This window comes from Canis aureus, chromosome 15, assembly GCF_053574225.1.
Source record: "Canis aureus isolate CA01 chromosome 15, VMU_Caureus_v.1.0, whole genome shotgun sequence".
Classification (NCBI taxonomy): Eukaryota; Metazoa; Chordata; class Mammalia; order Carnivora; family Canidae; genus Canis; species Canis aureus.
Window position 1 is genome coordinate 7,545,760 of NC_135625.1, and position 24,770 is coordinate 7,570,529.

Sequence of the window (24,770 nt, forward strand, 5' to 3'; positions counted from 1 at the left end):
GCTTCCAGCATATTACTTCTCTGTCCCTAAGGTTTCTATACCCTCTAGTTCCCAGGAATCAGAAGTGTTGGACTCCACAGAAAAACTTAAAAAAAATTTTAAAGATTTTATTTTATTCATTCATGAGAGACACAGAGAGAAGAGAAACAGAGAGAGAGAGAGAGAGAGAAAGAAAGAGAGGCAGAGACACAGGCAGAGGGAGAAGCAGGCTCCATGCAGGGAGCCCGATGTGGGACTCAATCCCGGGTCTCCAGGATCACAGCCTGGGCCGAGGGTGGCGCTAAACCGCTGGGCCACGGGGGCTGCCCAAAAAACTTAAATTTGTAAAGTCTGGAGGTTCAAGCACAGATTGTCCCCTATTTTCCATTGCCCACTATATTTGCTACTAAATTTGCAACCAAAATAACATTACTTTGAATAGCCCCTTGGTGTATGTAGGTTATACATTCTCTCTCTCACACACACACACAATGGAATATTACTCAGCCATAAGAAGAATGAAATCTTGCCAACTTGTGATGAGCACTGGGTGTTGCAGTAAGTGATGAATCACTGAATTCTACTCCTAAAACCAATATTGCACTGTATATTAACTAACTAGAAATTAAACAAAAACTTAAAAAGAAAAAAAAAAACAGATTCTAGATGATTAAAAAAAATGAATAGCTCTTGCTACTTATTTAGTATATTATAAAGACAACAGTAGTAAGGAGGAGTCAGTAACTCTCGACTGCTCAATCACTACATCCCCTTCCCCGTGTTCTTCTCTGACCCACACAAAGATGAAAGCACTAACAGGCACACACAGTCATCAGGCCTGGCTTACTTGGAAGTCAATCCCTTTTCTCTCATGTTTAAGAAAAATTCAAATTCTAAACCTCTCCCCAAATTCCAGAGTTTTGCCTTAATAGCCTAAGTGCCTTTTGTTATTTTTTCTTAATTAGAGAAGCAATAAAAGGTAACTGGAAAAAAAAGTACACAAAAATAAAGAAAGAATATCCAAAATAGCAACTACTAATCCAGTGACATCTGGTATTCAAACATGGAATATGTGTTCCAGATCCTATATTTCAAATATTTAGGTTATTTCAACTTTATTATAAACCCTACAGTGTAAGAGCCACACTTAAAACATTAAGTCTCCTTGTTCAGACTAATTTTATATGATCCATTACTCTTGATATTTCTTGTTTTCACCAATATCATTTCCTCATTTTCCCCATGTAGATAATTTGAGATTATCTTAATATTCTCATTTATTAGCATTTTAAAAATGTACCTTGGCTCTAAATATTTTCAACTTAGTAATATTAGCTATTGGGTGGCCTTGATGGTTCTTTTAGTATATATATATTGTCAAAGGCCATTTTTTTTTAAATCTGCTTTTCAATGGCATATAGTACTTGGCATTTGTATCATTCTATCATTCATCTTATTTGATAGTAGTAAGTTTGACATTGAAAAATCTTAAATTTTGATATTTTTACTTACACTTTTTTCTTGGAGGAGAATTAAGTACATGTAAGCAATGAAACCCTGTTTTCTTTAATTTAAAATTCTCAATAGGCGTTGTTTTTGAAACATTCCAAACACGCAAAACACCCACTTGAGAATCTAGTCAAATCAAGAAAAAAGAGTTAACTAATTTTACTTGAAACATAAAATGCCCATACATAAAAGTAGTAACAAAAACGTCAACTTACAAGATTTTTAGCACCACTTATCGGCATTCTTCAAACAATATTATGCAGTAACACAAAGAAACAGATGAAATGCTATTCATCCTTTAAATTTTTGGCTTATTTTGCTTTTTTCTGTTCTGAATCCTTTCCTGTGGTGAAAAACTGCCTGCTTTGGCAGCTTCCTACAAAGGTCATTATCAGACTTTGATCCCCCCAAAACACCCCACTGACACACTTGCTCTAGGAAAGCCAGCTACAAAAATTTTCTACACATAATATTAAATAATACGTTGTCTTTGACAGGTCTGTAAACTGCTTCCTTGCAACCAAGACTGCCAAATGTACCAAAAGACCAATTAGACAGCTCTCTCACTTCCAGAAAATCCATCCTATCATATATAACCTGCTTTGGAAAACATTTGGGCAGTTCCTCAAATAATTAAACAGTCACCATCTGACTGAGCAACTGTACTCAACAGAAGAAAGACATGTCCACACAAAAACCTGTGCATCAATGTTGTCACAGCATTAAAGTAGAAATGGGTAAATGTCTGTCAACTGATGAATGGATGAACAAAATCGGTCACGTCCATACAATGGAGTATCGTTCGTCCGTAAAAAGGAATGAAGGACGTACACTACAATGTGGATGAACCAGAGAAGCCAGACACATGTACTGAACGATCCATTTCTATGAAGTGTCCAGACAAGGTGAATTCCCAGAGACAGAAGGTAGATTAGTAGTTTATACACACACACACACGTACACTTGGGGCCACAGAGAGGGGTTCATGAAGAGTGATGGCCACCAGCAAGAGTCTATGGGGGCATGAGAAAACGTCCACAGGGCGGTGGCGGTAACGGTCGTACATCATTGTGATGACACATCACTGAACTGCACGCTTCAAAATGCTGAGTTTTATGGCATGTGAATTTTAACTCAGGAATTAATGACAACATATTTAAAATATTCATGTCTATCATTAATCATGTCCTACGGAACGAAAGGCAGTTATGATGTGTAAGTAAGACTCCATCTACTTCCACGCATAATAAATATAAGTGTTCAAAGAAGTAAAGAATTTCTTCAAGACAGTTCCAAGGATAAAAACTCTCTTATTTCACATTGCGCAAATATGGGAAATAGTTATAAAGTAGCTGAAAGTACTCAGTCTTTCAGAGGCCTCTCTCTTGGATCCTAGGAAAACAGGAGAAGGGAAGGCACCTGGGTGGCTCAGTTGGTGAAGCCTCGGCCTTGAGCTCAGGACATGATCCTGGGGTCCCCAAGTCAGGCTCCCTGTTCAATGGGGAGCTGGCTTCTCCTTCTGCCTCTCTCTCCACTTGTGCTCTCTGTCTCTCTCAAATAAATAAATAAATAAAATCTTAAAAAAAAACAGTAGAAGGAGTTAATTCCTAATTATTAGCTTAAATGTCCTCATCTTCCTATCCCGTCACTTCTTAGCTTTACTAATTCTTTCAGGACTCGGGAAATCATAAAGGAACTTCCTTTCAAGCCATAATGATAAACTGCATTTTCATTTCCAACTTAGGTTGAAAGTACCATGTCTACCTAGGTAGCCATGGTCACTGACTGTCCAAATTATCAGTGAGGCTCACGGAGCTCCCATCTACATCAACTGTCATTCTAGTCAATACTTCTACTGTCATCTTTCCATTCCCGAAACTGAATTGTCTTTGTCTTCTATACACAAACACAAAAACATGAGCACGTGTGTGCACATATAGAATACGTTCCAATTTATTACTGGAAACCTGGAAAACTGGGCCTTATTTTCACTTTTTAAAAATATTTTATTTATTTATTTGAGAGAGAGAGAGAGAGAGAGAGAAATCACAAGCAGGGACGGTGGCAGAGGCAGAGGGAGAAGCAGACGCCCCGTGGAGCAGGGAGCATCATGTGGGACTTGATCCTAGGACCCTGAGACCTGGACCCGAGCCGAAGGCAGACGCTTAACCAACTGAGCCACCCAGGCACTCCATTAATTTCATTTCTATTTGCACTATGTTAATGACATACAGTAAACTAGGCATTTACTATAACAAATGATAATACTGGGATATTAATATATTTTACACAAAAGTAACCAATAAAAGAGTAGAATTTCCCTGACTCACACAGAGAATACACATATATTTAAAACTCTGGGGAACAGGGTCAACTTACCCCCAGTTACAAACATCCCAGGAGCACTGGGAACCCAGGCTAAGCACTGAACAGAAGCTGCTGCACTGGGAAAATTAAACGTCGTTATGCAATAAAGGGATTCTGAATCTAGCAGGCGAATTCCAAAATGCAAATTAGCCACCAGGAGATAATCTGTGGACAGTGGGTCCCATTCCAGGGCTGTCACTGGATCCTCTTCGTCTGTCCCTTCAAGAGATTCAGGTCTCAGAACATGCTTCTGACTTTTATTACCTATTAAGACATAAAGAAAAAGATCTTAAACAAAACACTCAAAAGAAAAGCCACAACTGAGATGCTATTACTTTCCTCTCGGCACACCAGTGGCCTCTGAGAGTACGGGGACACAGATCTGGCATTTCTGTGCAGAGGTCATCATCAACACATGGGTGCAGGGGGACGAGAGGAAGGTCAGACTGAACTGCTGGATTTGGCAATCTCTAGTGCCCTGAATGTTCCTCCTATTTGTTACTGAAATCCCAAGGGAAAAGACAGATTAAACAACACCCATGATCTTGTCATCAACTGTGATTTCCAGTGAGTGATGGCAGTGCAGGCAAGGGAAGTGCTTACCAAAAGGAACACCCTGCTGTGATTAAAAGCACACATCTGCAGCCCACCACCTGGGTGCAAAGCGTCCTTCCACCACCGACTGGCTCTGCTTTCCCAGACAAGACATGGAACCTCTGTGGGCTGCTCAGTGTTTTATTTGTATAATGGAGAACGTGACAGTACTTAGCTCGTGGAGTTTTGTACAAGATTAAGTGACTTAGTCACTCCAAGTGCTAAGAACAGTGGGGCCTGTTACAAGCAACATATCAATATTGACTGTCACCCCTTCCTCACGCATCACAGCAGGTGTCATAACCATAACTCACTCCTGACAACCAGTACAAATACGGCAGCCAGAAAAATAGGGACATAAAACATGCAGAATTAAATGAAGCAAAGGACTATCAAGCAATCCTCTTGTTTCTTCCAAATTTAGACATGAGTAGCAATGGGGTAAAAGTGCTTCTGCAGTTACCCCAGGAGGGGCTCCAATTAGGCGCCCCCCCCCCATCCCCTACCCTGGTCCCCAGAGGAAAGGCAGCAAAACAAATGGTGTTTAGAGACCACAGTCTTCACAGAAAGACTCAACTCCTCCCAAGTATTACAAACGCTGTAAGAGGGATTTACTAAGCAATAACCCAACTGACAGATACCATAGCTCCTTCTGTAATATCACCATTACAGATGTTTTTTCAACATATCGGATTATAAAAGCAGAAAAGAATAAATCTCCGTGGATGTATAAGATATCTGTAAAATGAACTGAAAACCTCACAGTTTCTGGGTCGGGATGAAATTTGTCAGAATACATTATTCTTTATGATTTTTTTTAAAAATATTTTATTTACTTGAGAGAGTGAGCGAGAGAGAGCACGAGTGTGGGGGAGAGGGGATGGAGGGAGAGGGAGAAACAGACTTCCTGCTGAGCAGGGAGCCCATGTGGGGCTCGATCCCAGGACCCTGGGATCATGACCTGAGCTAGAGGCAGCTGCTTAACCGCCTGAGCCACCCAGGCACCCCTATTCTTTATGATGATAACCTTGCATTTTATTTAGAATTTTTGCATATAAAATCATTGTAGGTACATGTGATGTTTCTTTTATTTGGCTTTATCAAGTTTTTGCAATCATCATCAAGAAAATTTTGCCTCTTCTTTCCCAAAATAAACATCTGCTAACCTGTTAGTTGATGTAACAAATAGTACTGAGTATTAATATAGCCAATCACGACAAGTCAGAAAGAGAGAGAGGGAGAGAGAGAGAGAAAAGATTAACCTACGCTGTACTAAAGCTATGTCTTAATGTTTAGGTATTTGCATGTGCCAGTTAATATCAATGGTTTATGAAAAATACTCCAACATCTGAAAAAATAAATAAAAACAAGTGACACAAATTTGGGGAAATATGCGATGCAAATTGCTATAATACCTAAATCATGTTGCCCGAAAGCCCCATACCTAGTCAAATGATTATGAATTATAGTCACTGTTTTCTATTCTAGTACCAACATTTTTCTTATAAAAATATAGAAAACTAGGGGCACGTGGGTGCCTCAGCGGTTGAGCATCTGTCTTTGGCTCAGGGCATGATCCTGGGGTCCTGGGATCAAGTCCCATATCAGACTCACCCCAGGGAGCCTGCTTCTTCCTCTGCCTGTGTCTCTGCCTCTTTCTGTCTCTCATGAATAAATAAAATCTTAAAAAAAAAAAAACCTAAATCTATAAAATTTTATTCAGCCATAATAGTTGATAATACTTTCATTATTTTATATATTTATTTTGTTATTATTTATGTTCTATTTTATTATACAAATATCAGGGAACTTGTGTTGTCATATAGGGAAAGAAGCATTTGAGAAGGTAAGTCAATAAGAAGATAAGGCTGATAATTTCTATATAAAAAATAAAACACAAAAACTAGGGCAACGGCAAATTGGAGTTGAAGAACAAAATAATGAGGGAACATTATTATACTATACAGCTATATAGCTGTCGAATTCTGAGACCGGTGGCCAAAGAAAAGAGAAAAAAAAAATCATGTAAGGTAACAACTCATGGTGTCCATAGGATAAAAATAAAACAAAAAGACAAAAAAATATGCTCAGGAGAAGCACAGCTTTTCCCAGAACTGAGATGAGACATACAGGTTTCTCAGGTGTTTTCAAAAAGGAACACAGTATTACATATGGACAATGTCATCAACATTTCTAAAATAAAACCATACAAACGTAATTAATGCACATCCTTGGAACAACACCAAAGTCAATTCAATGAAAACATTTCTATAATGAAGATAAAAAATTCTGACAACCTGGTTTGTCAAAACCATAACTTAAAATAGCTAAAGCAGTTTTCTAATATTTTTGGCCCTAGAATTCTCTGTTCATAGGTGAATTTTTACATGAAAATCCAGTATCTAATACAGAATAAAGTGGTGTTTTTCAGACCGAAAGGGAGAAGGTGGAAAAGCCAGCTGCATCACCTCTGTATTTCCTTCTTCTTCCAAGAGAGATGAAGATAGAACAACAGAGAGCATGAGGTCTTAGTGTCCTGCAGAAACCTCGAGAGCATAAATTCTATCTTGTTTCATAGAGACAATCTGTTGTGCCAATAAATCATTAAGAAGGTAAAAGTGACCACTCTTCAGGAAAATTAAAAAGCATAATAATACCAGTACTAATGCTATCATTCTCAAGGCTTCAAACTCGAAATATAGAATGTAACATCAGAATAAAAAAGTAGTATTTCCTTCATGACCTCTGAGCTCATGTATAAGCAAAAGGCAAACGCATGGCAGGCTTACTTATACCTTTGCTAATGTTTTGTACATATTCATTGTTAAACATCCTATGAAATAAATGAGGCCAAGAAGTCTGTATGGATAGGTTGAATTGTGTCCCCCCTCCCATCAAAAAAAAAAAAAAAAAGATGTTGACGTCCTAACCTCCAAGGATCTGTGGATGTGACTTTATTTGGAAATGGGGTATTTGCAGATGATAAACTAAGATGGGGTCATTAGGGTGAACCGTAATCCAATATGACTGTGTCCTTATAAACAAGAGAAATTTGAACAGAGACTTGCATGCACACAGGGAGAATGCCGTGTGAAGACTGATGCTAAGCTGCAGCAAGCTAAGGAATGACCAGAAGCTAAGGGAGAGGTCTGGAGCAGAGGCTTCCCCGGTGCCTTCAGGACACCTTGATTTCTTATCTCTGGTCTCTAGAACTGTGCAACAAGGAATTTGTTGCTCTAAGCCATCCAGGGTATGGAACTTTATTTGGGCAGCCCTAGCGAATGAACACATGGTGGATCCAGAAAAATAAAACACTTGATGAATAGGTACAAATGCGCAAATTACTTCAATTAATAACTGGAAGATGAGTTATGGGAAAATGATGGCCTCTTCTGGAAGTCACAGGTCAGAATTTGAAATACCATACATTCCACCCTGACTTCAATTCACAAAAGGGAGATGCAAAGGGCAAAGGAGGTCTTTATGCCTTCCTATTCTTTTTATGTGAGAATAAGCATACGATGTCTCAGTGTTTTGCATCTTCGATACATAATGCAAGGTCTCAATGTCTTACTACTTAAAACCTTCAAAAATACCTAATTTTAAAAAGGCATTTTTATAATACCTTTTTATAAAGGTATTATATAATACTTTAAAAAATAATTAAAAATAATTTTTAAATGATTGTTCTTGCCTAATAACAATAATAAAGCAAGAAAAGAAAGCCCTAGTCATTGAAAAAGGAGATGGCCACAATGACAAATTATAAAATATGAATAATACCTCAAATGAAATTTGGACCAAACTAAGTACACACTCTAAAGTTCTCCTCTTTAGATAGAGCTCAGCAGCACACAGTTTTCTCAAAAAAAAAAATCACAATCTTTATGAAATCTCTGGGCGCAGGCTGGTTGGGGGAGTAGTGGGGGAGTCCGTAACGAGATCTGGTTATAACTCCAGACCACAGAGAATCAAGAGGAGGACCCACAAACCACACTGTCATCTTGACTGTCTCTAAATTACCTCCCTGGGACTGAGAAGGCTGCCGCAGATCAAAGAGCCAAGGAGGGAAAGAAGTGGCATGGACCAGATCAAAATGACCAACTGTAAAATAGAATTTTCTTCCAATGAGAGGAACAGATAGGGTGGAAGTATCTAAGACAACAACAAATCCAAATGAAGCCAAAAAACATGCACAGATCCCTCCCCATTCCAACTTGAAACAAACAGATGAAACTCTCCCCAAGTTAAATTAGTATAACCAGAAGGAACAAGAGGGTATGTGCAAAGAGCAGAGGGGATGCGGGGAAGAAGTATATGTAGACTTGTTATCTTTCTTTAAAAATTAACAGGTCCTGTTTGAAATGTATTGAGAGAAAATGGCCCCAAAATATCAATGTTTTATATGTCATTTTTTAATGTTAATAAATAACTATCTTAAAGATTATTTAAGAAATATTTATTCAAATTTTTGTGATTTCATCTGTTCAACTTCAATTTCTTTATTCTTCTATTTATTTCAGATAAATTGAATGTACTACATTTTGTGAAAGTAGTGTTCCTTATCCTAATCCATCTATCTATCTAGCAAGTCAGGAGTCACATTCATCAACAGACATGCCAGATGGCCAAGAACATGTTTCTCAGACAGTAGCCATTCTTCCTTATGCGTGGAGAACTGTTCAGGTAATTTTTAGATCTTTCTATTACATGTTTTATCATCGTTTAAATAAAAAAACAAACATAAATTAGTTTCTCAGACCCCTTTATTCAGCTAGATTAATTAGCTGATCGGGAGATCCAAAGATTTATTATTTCCTTTTATCTCCTTGCTAAGGAGCGACAACATCACAATGGCATTTTATAAGTAGGTGGGAAAATATTTTTGAGTCGTATTAGTAAGTCCTCATATTCTTCTGCTATATGTCCTTGTTCGTTCAGGCCATTTTCTTAGAAAATGTACAGAAATAAACTGACTTTAAAAAGTAAAAATACGGGGCAAATGACTGGATTTGGGTTAACTCAAAGTACAACCTGCACAGCTGAGTTAAGTATATTACAATAAAATTTACTTCATGTAAAAATTTACTTCAAAAATTTGCACAGCTAATATTTTAAAATTAAAATATTGTTAATTTTGGCCATATGCTGTGTAGGAAAGAAATTATATAAGGAAAGAAAAATAAACTTTAAGAGACTCTAATTAAATTCTTACCTGGTTGAAAAATTGATAGACTTCCATCAATATGACCAAATACAATTTTCCCCTTTTTTGGGTATGCCATCTGAATATACAGATATCAGACAAGAAGCTATGAGCCTCCTTGTGTACAGTCACTCCACTGTCTGGTCCTGAGATGGTCCAAACGAAGAGTGGGCCTCTGTGGGAAACAAATGCCACCGCATCACCTACGTTCCAGCACCAGCTAAGAGAGGCAGGTATCCCTACAATAAATAAAACAGAGACACGTAACAGAGACACATGGAATTAGTTTGTGCCGTAAAATATTATTTCCACTGTACATTTCCAAAACAACTTAAAATATGAGAATAGGCTTGTTATTAAAAAAATTACCACCTTCTTAGTTGGGAGTTGGACTTCTAAAGTAACCCTAAAGACTATGGGCCACATACTAGGGTGCTTCCATAATGCAAGGAACAGTACCTACTTATGTTTAAAACTATTAATACCACAATGTGCTTCAAATATTCTGAAATTTATACAGATTTTTCTTTCAGAAACTATATATTAAAGCAATCGATTCTTTGAGTTTTTGTGTAGACTTGCTGTAGGCATTCTGGGTGTACAAGTTTATATGGGATATGATAGATACCTGATTTAAAGGATCTTAAATTTAGATATAAATGTAATATCTTGGGAAGATAAAGATTACATGTATGAAAAGTTACATGCTACTACAGGGATTTAATAACAAACGCCACAATCTATGTCTTTTAAGGATTTAGTTTCAAATCTTAGTGGTGCTTCAGATGAATTAAATAACTTTACCTCTTACGCCTCTGTCATCTCCTCTATAAAATGGATAGAACTCAAAATAGCTGAACACCTATTCTATGTGAATATTAGGAAAGGAAATATAATAATGTATGTAAAAGACGCTTTTAAACTATACTACAAAAGAAATACAAAAGTTAACTGTATTCTTACTATTACTGTGATAGAATAAATCATATATAAAATAAGGGTCACAGTAAATTTGTAACTCAAGACAGAGGTCATGATTCTCCCAACACAGATACTTTTAACAAATGCACATGGAATATGTACCTCGGATCATATGGAATTAGGGCCCAGGAATCTATTTGTAATAAGTTTCTTCCAATGATTCTGATGTGTAGAGAGGTTTGTGAACTGTTGGGCAACTGTCCTGGGAAAAATCTGGATTTGAGTTATATTCTGAGGGAGCAGTTATATTTAATGTATGGGATGAGTAGTATTTCCCAGGAGGAGAAAATGACATGAACAAAGACACAGAGTCAACTGTTGTTCATTGACAGTGAATTCAATTTGTGTCAACAGTCCTTCATGTTCCAAGAGGCAGAAACTGGAAGCCTAATGCCTAGTTCAGAGCCTGACATACAGTGGTAACACATACATATTTATACAAGGAATGAAAGAAAGAGTCCATGAATAAGGCCAATAAAAAGCTGATGTGGTTATAGGATACATGAACAGAAGAAGAATTTCCCATTAAGGGGTAAGATATTCTGAATGGGTCAAACCACCATGGCATACTTGAAGAAAGCCCCTCAAATGCTGGCTCTCTGCATATTTCCAGAAAGGCAGCAAGGAAAAGAAGGGACCAGAAATGTCAAAAAGTTAAAACAGAAAAGACGTCTATAGTGGCTTATTAATGTAAGTACTTCTAAGAGCTCTAAAAAATATCAGCTCATTTAATTCTTCCCAAAATATTCTGAGATAGGTAAGTAGTACTATAATCCAGCTAACAATGTTGTTTTTTTTTTCCCTGAAAGGATATTATTAAGTGTGAATTTTTCAAGTTGATGATAATTTTAACATTTTACATTTAAACAAACTAATACTTGTTTTCCTTTAAATGAATTATTATGGAAAACAGAATGATGAAATACAAAATACAGAAATAAATTCAAGTTCAACTGCTGTTATGTGTAAGTTCTAATACTGATTTTCAAAAAAAGGTGACTACAAATTTCCACTTTGCTTAAGCTGGATTCTCAAAAGAAGAAACAGAGTCTAAGACATTTCAAAGGGAATTATTTACAATGAAAATCACCAAAATTTTCATAATATTCTTTTTGCAAATAAAATAAAGCATTCAATCTTCAAATTAAGGAGATATTTAGAAACAGCAAGAGGATTATTGTTAACTCTGAAAATTTTCAAAAGAAAATATGTAAGGAAAAGAAAAATATGTTAAAGTGACCAAAACTGTTACCACAATCATTTAAGAATTCTACAAATGCTAATGAAGGTCTTATTTAATTGTATGCTCAGTGGCAAAAGAAGGTATGGTACACACAGCTAATGAATAAAAAACTCTTCCATCATGAATAGAGGTGATGCATATAGTGCTTGATGACAAATCAGTGGATAAACTAAGTGATAATACAATAATATATTGGCTAATCTGTACCTGTGCATAACATTTAGAAAGTATTATTATGCAGTTATAGTCCAGTATGGATTTTGTGTGACCAACTGACATCATGTGGCATTTAAGGAGTATTTATTGTGTTTCTTAAAATTACTCTCACATAAACTGAATATAAAGTACCGAGAAAATGCACTATTGATCGATACAAACAATACTGGAAAAACCTGTAGGATTTGTGATTGGTAGAGAAACAAGTATTATCAGAAAAATATGAAAAATCTTGATTGAGGCGGTCAACTGCTGTTTATACATGATAAAGCTTTGCACCAAAAGTATTCTGGCTTTTTCTCATTGATGTATTGAAAACCTTAAGGAAAACTGTTACCATTCATGTAATTCATAGAAGCTCACTGAATACAGTTGACTTCAAAAAAATTTTTGCTCAGAGACTGGAACACACTATACACTATCTAATACTGAAGCTCAGGAATTGTTGCAGGTGAAAACGGTAAGCATGTTATATGAACTTGGGAATGAGATTCATAGTTTTCTAGTTTAAAAATTAACCTTGTTTGGCAAATACTTTTTTAAGATGAAAGTTGTGTAACAAAATTGGTTTATTTTACTGGTATTTTTAGCATTCCTAATGACCTAAATTTGAAAAGACAAAGAAAAAGAAATATACTATAAGTATGTTGGGCATATCCAAAGGTTCCAAAAGGCATCATTATCTTGGAAGCAAGATTCACATATAATTGCCTGTGAATTCTCAATATTGTTGCTACATACTGAAAAGAACATTTTTAAGAAACTGAGAAAAATACAGCTAGTGAGACTGCCACATCTCAGTTTTCTAACTCAAAGCTATAACCAGCAACTGTTAGAAAACAACTGCACAAAAAAAAAGAACTGCACATCAAAAACACATCCAGCCGTAGCTCTCAAAATCATAATTAATAACTGACACATCCGTCGTGCTCAAAAAGTGAATTATTGTGACATATGTGACAACAGAAAAATGATAACGTCATCATTATGGGGTAAGATGCTAACTAGAAAGAGTGCAATAATACTCAATTCACTAAGACCTACTTGGGTAAACTAGGACTTTCTATCTTGACACAGTGAAAAATAAAGGAAGAAACCAGCTCAGTTAGGCACAGGTAACATGCCTAACACTGTCCTTGTAGACCAATGAACAGGCTGATCAACTGTCCCATTAAGAAAATCTTACCCAGTATTATTTCTATACTTATTTTGGGAATTTTTGTTATATTTAAACATTAATGAAACCAATGAAACCATATGGTATTGACTATTTTTAAATGACTGGTGTATGAAGTATAAACATTTCACGAAATTCCGTTTCAGTTTCATACATATGTATGCACACAATGAGTCACAATGTGAAATGTATTTCATACATACGTTAGCACTGCAAAGTTTAAAAACCAGTACTTTAAAATCTGAGCTAATTTAATTATTTTGCTTACTAAAATAAAAATATTTCATTTAATAAAATAAACTCCAGTTATAAATATACCTTTTGTATTGTCGAGCTTAGCAATGACTTTTTGTTCTGCAACATTCCAAATGATCACTAAATTATCGGTACTGCCACTTGCAAACAGATCAGGGTTATGTGGACACCAAGAGATAGCTGTGATTGTTTTTTTATGTTCAGACATAATGGCATGAAGTTTGAATTCATTATAACGGTGATCCAACTAAAAAAAATATATAAACAAGACATTTCAGTGCTTTTTTTTGATAATACACTTTTTGTTAATAATCACACTATTTTTAAAAAGCTACATACATGAAAATTAGTACAACTAATAACATGATATGAACACATTTCAAGTCTTGGTCCACTTTCAAGTGTTAAACGTATTCAATGAATAGAAAGAAATCTTTTTTTAAAATTTTAATTCCAGTTAGCTAACATAGTGTTATACTAGAATCAGGTGTGAAATACAGTGATTCAACGCTGCCATTCATCACTGAGCGTTCATCACAAGTGTCCTCCTTAATCCTCATCACCTATTTCACATCCCCCCCAACTCCTCTCTCCTCCATCAGTTTATTCTCTAACATTAAGAGTCTGTTTCTTTCTTTTTGTAAGATTTTATTTATTTGAGAGAGAGCACAAGTAGAGGGGAGAGGCAAAGGGAAAGGGAGAAGCAGGCTCCCCTTTGGGCAGAGAGCCCAAAGCAGGAAGGGATCATGACTTGAGCCAAAGGCAGATGCTTAAGTAGCTGAGCCCCTCAGGCACTCGAGAGTCTATTTCTTGATTGGTCTCTCATTTTTTTTTCCCTTTGCTTGTTTTGGTTCTTAAATTCCACAAATGAGTGAAATCATGTGGTATTTGTCCTTATTTGATTAATTTATTTCGCTTAGCATTATACTCTCTAGCTCCATCCAGGTTGTTTGCAAATGGCAAGATTTCATTCTTTCTTATGGTTGAATAACATTCCATTGTGTGTGTGTGTGTGTGTGTGTGTGTGTGTGTGTATAGAATAGAATAGATTGAATAGAATAGAATATATATATATACATATATATATTTTTTTTTTTTTGCTTCTTTATCCTTTCATCAATCAATGGATACTTGGCTGCTTCTATATCTTGGCTATTATTAAGTAATGCTGTTGTAAACATAGGGGTGTATGTATTCCTTTGAAATCGCATCCTTGTGTTCTTTGGGTAAATACCCGTTACTGTGATTTCTGGATCATAGGGTAGTTCTATTTTTAACTTTTTGAGGAACCTCCATATTGTTTTCCCCAGTGGTTGCACCATTTGCATTCCCACCAACAGTGCATGACGGTGGCGTTTTCTCCACATCGTCACCAACATCTGTTGTTTCTTATGTTGTTGATTTTAGCCCTTCTGACAGGTGTGAGGTGATATTATAGTTTTGATTTGCATTTCCCTGATAAATAATGAGTAGAAAACAATAAGTTTAAAAAAAATAAGGGAGCAAAACAATAATTTTAAAACAAGTAAAAATAAATGTAAATTTATTTAAATATGCATAATAATTCAGAGCTTTATTATATTTTCTATACCTACGTCTGTGAGGAAAAAACCCTGGTTTTGGAATATTTTTTCTGTAATTTTTCCATTAGATTTAAATGAAGGAAAAAAATTAGGTTAAAAAATAAACTATTGGGGCTACACCAAGTTACAAAGCTTTTGCACAGTGAAGGAAATCATCACAAAATGAAAAGGCACCCTATGGAATGGGAGAAGATATTTGCAAATGGTATATCCAATAAGGAGTTATATCCAAAACATATAAGGAACTTCTAACACTGAACACCAAAAAAAACCCTAATAATGTTGTTAAAAATGGGCAGAGGACCTCCATAGATATTTTTCAAAGAAAATGACATACACATGGCCAAAAGATACATGAAAAGATGCTCAACATCACTCATCAGCCAGGAAATGCAAATCAAAACCACAATGAGATACCACCTTATACCCGTCAGAATGGCTAGCTTGGGTAGAGGCAGAAGGTATCTTGCTAAGTGAAATAAGTCAGACAAAGAACGAATGCTCTCCCCATCGATTAGCTCGTGGTTACTCATTCTTTCCTGTTCAGGTCTCAGTTCTAAGATTCCTCTTTACAAAGGTATTTTCTGACCAAAGTATCTAAATAAATTTATACACCCACACCCACCCCAAAACATAACTCTATCCTTTTTTTAAATTGGGACAATAATCGACATATTAGTTTCAGATACAGAACATAATGATTTGACATTTGCGTATACGGCTATATGATCATGTAAGTCTAGTTAACAATCACCACACGTAGCTATACTTTTTTTCTCGTGATGATAAATTTTAAGATCTACTCTCTGGGCAACTTTCAAATAAATAATACAGTGCTATTCACTACATTCAACATGCTGTACATTGCATCCTCATGACTTACTTAGTTTATAACTGGAAGTTTGTACCTTCTTACTACCTTCATCCATTCAGCCCCCACCCCATCCCCACCTCTGGCAACCACCCATCTATCCTGGGTATCTGTGAGTGTCTATGAGTTCATTTTGTTGGTTGTTGTTTTAGATTCCACATATAAGTGAGATCATAGGGGATCCCTGGGTGGCTCAGCGGTTTGGCGCCTGCCTCCAGCCCAGGGCGTGATCCCGGAGTCCAGGGATCGAGTCCCACGTCGGGCTCCCTGCATGGAGCCTGCTTCTCCCTCTGCCTGTGTCTCTGCCTCTCTCTCCCTCTCTCTGTGTATCTCATGAATAAATAAATAAAAAATCTAAAAAAATTTTAAAGAGAAGCCCATCTTTAAGTGAGATCATACAGTACTTGTCTTTCTCTGACATATTTTACTTAACATAATTCCCTCAAGGTCCACCCACATTATAGCAAACAGCAAAGTTTCCTTCCTTCTTTTTATGGCTAAATGGTATTCCATTGCATGTACATATGCACCACATTTTCTTTACCCATTCATCCATCAATGGACACTGGATTACTTCCAGGTCTCAGATATAGTGCAGTGAAAAAGATGCTGAAATGCATCTTTTCAAATTAGTGTTTTTACTTCCGCAAAAATAGAACTGCTAGATCATATGAGGGTTCTGTTTTTAATTTTTTGAGAAACCTCCATAGAGTTTTCCATAGTGGTTGCACCAATTTACATTCCCATCAACAGTGCACAAGGGTTCTCTCTTCTCCACATCCTCCCCAACATTCGTTATTCCTTGTCTTTCTGAAAACAGTCATCCTAACAGGTGTGAGGTGCTATCTCAGTGTGGTTTTGATTTGCACTTCCCTGGTGATGAGTGATGTGATTTCTTTTCATGCATCTGTTGGCCACCTGTATGTCTTCTTTGGAAAAATGTCTATTCACATCCTCTATTTTTTAATCAGATCATTTGTTTAATTTGCCATTGAGTCATATGGGTTCTTTATGTGCTTTGGATATTAATCCCTTATCAGATGTATGATATGCAAATATTTCCTCCCATTCAGTGGGCTGCCTTTGCATTTTGTGGATGACTTCCTTCGCTGTGCAAAAGGTTTCTAGTCTGATGAAGTCACACTTGTTTATGTTGCCTTTGTTTTTCGTGTCAGTGATTCTAACGTATTACCTGTTTTGTGTCCTTCATAGAACACTTTTTTCCTGCAACATTTACTTATTTATTTGCTTATTTTTTTTAGGATCACTTCCTGCCCCCTGTTCTTACTAAGAATATGAATTTGATGAGAAGAATCTGCCTGGTTTGTTCATTGTTGTATTTTTACTACCTAGAGATTCTTGGCCAATGGAAGAGATCCAGTTCATATTATGGAAAAAATGAGCCATTATGCTATTATTTATCATTTAAGCAACTTTCAACTTTTGCCATCACACATTATGCTGTAGTGAACATCTCTGTATATAAAACTTTGACTAATGAACTAATAATTTCCCTCAGTTTTCCCTTCTGTAATTTCTGTATCTATTACTACTTAAACTTTAGCTATTCCGAACAACTTCAGATGAAAATATTATTAAAGACAACCAAGTACCAGTGGAGTTTTCATCTTATTAGTATTGCAGTTATAATAATCTTAAGTTGGCCTGTTTATATAAGTACATTTTCTGTACATTTAGGGATAAGTTTGTACGTTTAGGGATAAGTTTGTACGTTTTAAGCTATTCAGTGATTTCAGTTATCTATGGTAAATAATGTGAATGTGTCTAATGCACATAATAGAAAAAACTACTATATAAGTTAGAAATTCAGTGGAAGAGTCTATAAATACAATAAAAACACAAGAAGCTCTGCGCACATCAATGACCGTCACTGGCCTTACTATACAAATTATCCAAGTAGTATGTTAAACACAATATATATAACTTACAGGGATTATTATATTTACAATTCAGTATGACAAGCCCATACCATTACACTGAATTGGACCACAAATTATTTTTAGAGTAGTTCACAATTCAATGGTCAAAGAAAAAATTCTTATGGCATTTACAAGTATCATTTAATATTTCAGACAGATTTGATAATAACAGCATCAACAGACTATCAAATACTGACTGTACATTGGCCCTATATATTATTTAAAAAATATTCCCTTTGAAAATAATTATATTTTGTATTTATGTAGCATATTTTTCAAAGCACTTCAATTTAGATAATGACATTTAAAACAGTACTGATTAATATAAGTTGAATGTTAACGTCATCATTTAATACAAATGTAATCTTCTATTTGCATACTTTGAAACAAGGTTTTGCAGTGGACTCTGTAATGAACTGCTACCTGAATTTGTTTTAATTTCTAAATCAGGGTGATTTTTAGTTTGTTTCAGTCTTTAAAAATGACACATAAACTTTCTTCAGAAATTTTTAATTTAATAATTATAACCCAGTCTTCCTAAATATTCAAGTCATAAAATGTCATCATCAAACTTAAGACACATGCGAACATGAAAAAAATTAACTTCTGTCTTCATCCACTCTCTTCCCTACTCCATGCAGGAACAGTTGGCCTTGACTTTTATGTTCTGCTTCTCTAAAAGGAAATAAAACAAGAAGACAGGGACTTAAGACTAAGGGAGAAATGTTGTAGGAGATCTTTGGGAGTGAGAAGCTTGGGGCGACATGCAAAGTGTAAGGGAGGCAGATGGGAGGGAAAAGGAAGAGATTGACAGGCCTGCTGCTGTCTTTGTGTACAGAGCAATGGAAAGTGAAAAAATGTGAGTTGCACTGAAACTGCAGTTTGATTCCTGGGTGTTTCTACAATGTTGAATAATGGACTACATAAAATATAACTCAAAGTTGTGGAAAATTAGTTGGTTTGTAGATTACTGCTATGATTTCTTAAACTGTCGATAAACTACAGTATCAGTAATTAAAAGGATTTTTACTCTGGAATAATCCAATAATTTTTTTTCACTCTTAACTGGAATGAGTTGGTGTTTCAAAACAACAAAAGACATATATCATTCAAAAAGTATTTAGTGAGTATCTATTAAATTCCAGAGAGTACAGAGTAACTTGAGAAATTCAAAGGTAAGGAAGGCTCTTGCTGGCAAAGGGAAGCAGGCAGACAGGCAGTGCATTTCCTAAGGTCCTTTGCTAACAGGAAAGAGAAAAAGCAGAATGTGGAAAAGAGTTTAGACACTTGAGCCAAGATTTGAAAGATGAGAAAACATTCTCTAAACAGGCAACGCAGGCAAATGGAAAACCTTGTGTAAGCAAAGGCAAGATATAAAGAGTCTGAGATGTTTTGGAAAATACAATTAGGTTGGTTATGCCCGGGCCACAAGGTGAGCCGAGAGGTGAAAGAAACACTGCAAAACAATGTCACACTACAAAGTCTGGATGTTAATATGAAAGAATGAGGAGCAGCTGAAGATAGAAAATTCTGGATTTGCATTACATGATGATTGATTACACTGCAGTATAAATTAAAGGGACTCAAAGTAGAAGCGAAGAGGATAGTAAGAGATTATTATAATAGTTTAGGTGAGAAGGATATAAAGGTTACCAAATGCTAGGATTGCTCCCGCTTACCTCTAGTACAGGAGGTGAGTAGAAGAGAGAGCCCTAAGGTAGCTAACCCTCACACGGGGGCTTTGGATGAAAGTTTAGCTGCTAACACTGAAATGCTGACTCTAGGTTTGAGCAGAAAGACTGACCTGATTTAAGATGCTTGTGGTACCTCTATCTGGGGCTATTCAGAAGGCCATGGGCTCTATAGATTGGGAACTGATGAAGAGATGTCTGGATGGAGCTCAGACATGAGAAAAAGGAGTGATAAAGGTGTGAATCTCAAGAATAGCTCAACGTATTTCATATCTGCCCTGTTTTCACTATAATGATCTCTAACAGATGACCCACATTCTTCAACTTATGATTTTTTTTCATAGAAAATGCTACTGAGCCAGGTCTGAAACAAAGGAATACATGAATTCCAACTACTTATATGGAAATATATTTTAAAAGGATTAAATTCTAATTGCTCACCACTCATGAACTGGAAGCTTTTAATTCTTGAGGAAATTCTTTTTGATGAACAGCACATAAAGGTTTATGACATCAACTAAGGTTTTTCCAATAATTTAAAACTATGATATAAGCATTTTCTAAAAGTCTGACCTGTAAAACCTATATAGTATAAACAGCAACAAAATAGAAGTATCAATTAAATTACAGCACTAAGCCTTTTATATAACAGGGATTTTTAAAATAGGTATTAAATTAAATTTTAACTTTACTTAATTAAATTGGAAATCAAAAAGAATCAATAGTATCTTACCTGGTAAATATAGATGGCCAGGGTGGCGCAATATGCAAACCTGTCTCCATTGGCAGCACATACATCTTTGTTCCACGGCTGACATCCAGCGGCCAGCAGTCCCACCTGCCTTACCTGGGACATGTTTGCCTTAAAAAACAAATTTGGAGAAACATCAGCCATTTTCATGATTCAATAAACTTAATTATTTTATGTCTATCTTCATCAATCCTTATCTTAATGTCCTGAAAAAATTCTCTACTAGGACTATTAATCTCGATGTACACTTTCAGAGAACGAGAGCTGAAATCCCCAAATGTCTAGAGACATTAAGGCAGATAACTCAAATTTGAAAACACGAAATTATAAAATGATAAATGACAAATAACATTTGGCCAAGGAATGGGAACCCTAGAGGAGTGATGGGGACTACAGTGAAACAGAAAGGCCATATTCTATCTGACGGGCTCTAGTGCCACTGGAGAAGACCCTCCCATGTTGCCAGATTTATATAAGCTTCCAGAGAAATGGAAGTATCTAGATTTTTACGTAAAACCTACTGATTTTTAAATACTAGCAATTCATGCAGGGCAGCAATTTCAAATGTAAAACCCTGAAAGCCAAAATTGGGAGGATTGTAGCCTCTGTCAGAGAACATCACTGTTTTTACAGTGACTCAGTATCTTTGCAATAACTATTTATGGGACAGAGGGCAGGTCCACAGGCTGCGTTAACAATACTGTTCATTGTGAAGAGGGGACAGAAGGAAACTGGAAACCACTGGTTACAAAATGTTGACGTGGCAGGCAGAGGACAGTGGAGTAAACAGCCCTCAAGATGAAGAATCAGCCTGGCTGGGGCTCCCGTAAGCAGGGAGGGAGACCCAGCTCCAAGCCAGGGCAGAGCACGGAGGCAGGCATCTAACCTCAGGTTTCTGTTCCTTCTAGTTAAAAGAAATCCTCTGAAATAGGTGTTCCCTTCCATTCATCTCATCTCAAGGGATTCTGTGAATCTCTGTGTAAACTCTCAACTCAATTCTTCTAGGATCGTGGAGAAAAGGAAACCAAGTGGGGGACTGTTTGTATATCTATGATCATATTGAAAACCCAGAAACAGGGAATATCTAAGGCAAAAACAAAAACAAAGAACCTCTTCTGAGCATTACCCTATAGAGTTACCTTGAATGGCATTCAAGAATAGATTAATTGACCAAAAAAAATTTTTTTTCAAGGCAGAATCTAGACCATTATGATGGTCTAATATGGTCAAAAATATTGGTCTAAAAATGAGGACTCTCAACATAAGAGTCTTCACTTATACTACAAAGTTATACCAGGAAACTACCAATTTTTCACTATTGTGAATTTCATACCTATTTCAAGTAAGGAAAAAATATAAATAGCAATTATAAATTTTAAAATATTTTTGGGGATCCCTGGGTGGCGCAGCGGTTTGGTGCCTGCCTTTGGCCCAGGGCGCGATCCTGAAGACCCGGGATCGAATCCCACATCGGGTTCCCGGTGCATGGAGCCTGCTTCTCCCTCTGCCTGTGTCTCTGCGTCTCTCTCTCTCTCTCTATGTGAGTATCATAAATAAATAAAAATTTAAAAAAATATATTTTTGAAAAATTAAGTAAATACCTGGGAGATAATAAGTTTGGTTCACATGGCCTAACATAACCAAACGTCAGCATTTAATCAATATTCTGTTTATGTTGTTATTGCTTTAACACAAATGTCAAATATCACACCTATGAAACATTAACACATAAATATATATACACGCCTGACCTAAGACACAAGTGTAATGGGTACCTGTTCAGTGTGCCTTTTCTCTTTCTACCCTGCCACCTAGTGGTTTAAAACAAGTTGCTCTGAACAAAACTTGGTAATGTCATTGAAAAATAAAGCAGTGTTTCCATCATCTGCTTCCTTTTCAGTATTACTGGAATCATGTACTGACCATAACCCTGTATTTCTTCTTTATTTTAATGCTCAAAATTAGTAAACTCTAGTCAGTTACATTATCACCAGTTTACTTATCAAGCTACTTTCTTCTTTATATCTTTTCTATTTCATATTTCCACGTTCTACAAAAGATCTCTTCTTCTTTCCTCTTTCTTCCCTGAATCTGTCTTCATCCCATGAAATCTCCTTATCTGAGTGGAATTAGTGGGTTTTTTTTTAAGTAAAAAGTTATTTGAAGTGAAAAATTCCATGATAACTGTGCTTGTTTAACTCTAAGAATCTTCTTTCCTCCTCCTCCTCTGGCACTTGTATTTCCTCAAGCACTAGCACTCCTGACAAATTTTTTAAAATATACATATTTTTTAAACTAGTAATGTTACAATGTTACCTTTCACTGGAAATATACATTATTTTATTTTATTATTTTTTTTAAAATATACATTATTTTAACTACAGTGTGAATTAAATAGGCTTTTGTGGTTTACATTTGGGGTCTATGGTTACTACTCATAATGTTTGTAAATAAAAGTTGTTTCTCATTTATGTTTAAGCAAATTTTGAGTTTATATCTGGAAAAGAAATGTAAGAGAAAGATTTAAACAGGTAAAATGGAATCATTTTTAGAATGTTCACTTTCTGCTTTTTTTTTTAATCTTTTTTAAACTTAATAAACTGTTTTTAGAGCAGTGTTACTTTCACAGCAAAAACTGAGTTGAAATGACAGAGTTTGCGTTCACTCCCTGTCCCCCATACACACAACCTCCCCCCACCATCAATGCCTAGCATCAGATTGGTACATCTGTTACAGTGATGAACCTACACTGACACATCATCATCATCCAAAGTCCTTAGTTTACAGTAGGGTTGGCCCCCGGTGTTGTGCATTCCATGGGTTTGGACAAATGTAGAAGGACATGCATCCACCACTGTAGATTGTACAGAATAGATACACTGCCCTAAAAAATCCCCTCTGTTTGCCCATTGATCTCTCCGTCTCTCAATAACCCCTGGCAAGCACTGATATTGTTATACTCTGCCCAGTTTCACCTCTTATCCATAGTTATGCCCTTTCATTGTAATCATGCAGTATATAATCTTTTCTTTGAGTAATAGACACTTAAGTTTCCTCCCTGTATTTTCATGGCCTCATAGCTCATCTCTTTTTAGCAGTGAAAAATATTCCCTTTTAAATAAATAATAAAGAGTACCACTGTTTATTTATCCATTCACTTACTGAAGGACATCTTGGTTGTTTTCAAGTTTTAACAGTTATGAATAAAGCTGCTATAAACACCCATGCACAGGTTTTTATGTAAACTTAAGTTTTCAATTCCTTTAGGTGAGTAACAGGGAGTGCAAAAGAGGGGACTGCTGTAGTAGGAGTATGCCTATTATATAAGAAAAGATCAAACTAAAAATAAATAAATAAAAATAATTAAAAAAAAAAAGAAAAGATCAAACTGTCTTTCAAAGAGGTTGCACCATTTGCATTCCCACCAGAAATAAATGGGAGCTCCTGCTGTTTCCCACTCTCACCAGCCTTTGGTGGTGTCCGTGTTCTGGACAGGCCATTCTAATAGGTATGTAAGTAGTAACTCGTTGTTTTAATTTGGATTTCCCTAGGTCGAACATCTTTCCATATACTCATACGCCATCTATCTTCTTCAGTGAAGGGTCTGTTCAAGTCTTAATTTGCTAGAAATGGCTCAAGAACTTAGAGAAACATTTTACTTCTAGATTACTGGTTTGTTATAAGAGGACATAACTCAGGAACAGCCAGATAGAAGAGACGCATGAAGCAACGTAGAGGGAAGGGGCAAGGAGATCCCATCTTCTCAGAGTGGGTCACGCGTTCATCAACCTGAGAGCCCTCTGAACCCCTTCCTTTTGTGTTTTAGTAGAGGCTTCATTATACAGGATTGACTGATTAAACTACTGGCCACTGGAGATCTTTCAACCTCCAGCCCCTCTCCTCTCCCCGAAGGTCAAGGGGTGGGACTAAAAGTTCCAACCCTGTAATCATAAGATTGGCTCTGGCCAGCCATCAACCTCCATCCTTACATGCTTTCTAAAAGTCACCTTATTAGCATAACAAAAGACACATTTATGGCTCTCTACACTTGGGACACTGACATCTGAATGACTAAATAAATACATATTTCTTATAAATCACAGTATCATAAACTGTTATTATTCATTCAATTTCTTTAAAACATAGGTCTATTCAGGTTGTATATTTCTTCTGTAAGTTTTGGCAAATTATATCTTTAAAGAATTGGTCCCTTTCATATAGATTACCAAATTTGTAGTATTTCTGTATCACCCTTTTAATATCCATTGGTTATATAGCGATGTCCCCTCTTTCATTATTGGTATTCGTAACATGTTCCTTCTCTCTTTTCTTTTTAATTAGTCGAGCTTAAAGGCTAATAGATTTTATTGATCCTACACTTCATCTTAGCCAAAAGGCCGAGAAGCG

At 36.1% G+C, this 24,770-nt stretch overlaps 1 protein-coding gene across 1 annotated transcript in view; it reads right to left on the reverse strand.

Annotated features, from left to right (window-relative positions):
* LOC144284246 (WD repeat-containing protein 17-like) overlaps positions 1 to 24,770 on the reverse strand; it is a 79,737-nt gene that overhangs the window by 20,411 nt on the left and 34,556 nt on the right. Inside the window, 6 exon segments of the mRNA XM_077848570.1 lie at positions 1,492 to 1,614; positions 3,868 to 4,119; positions 9,665 to 9,724; positions 9,727 to 9,894; positions 13,591 to 13,774; positions 20,346 to 20,474. Coding sequence (XP_077704696.1) covers positions 1,492 to 1,614; positions 3,868 to 4,119; positions 9,665 to 9,724; positions 9,727 to 9,894; positions 13,591 to 13,774; positions 20,346 to 20,468 — 910 coding nt within the window. The 5' untranslated portion in view covers positions 20,469 to 20,474.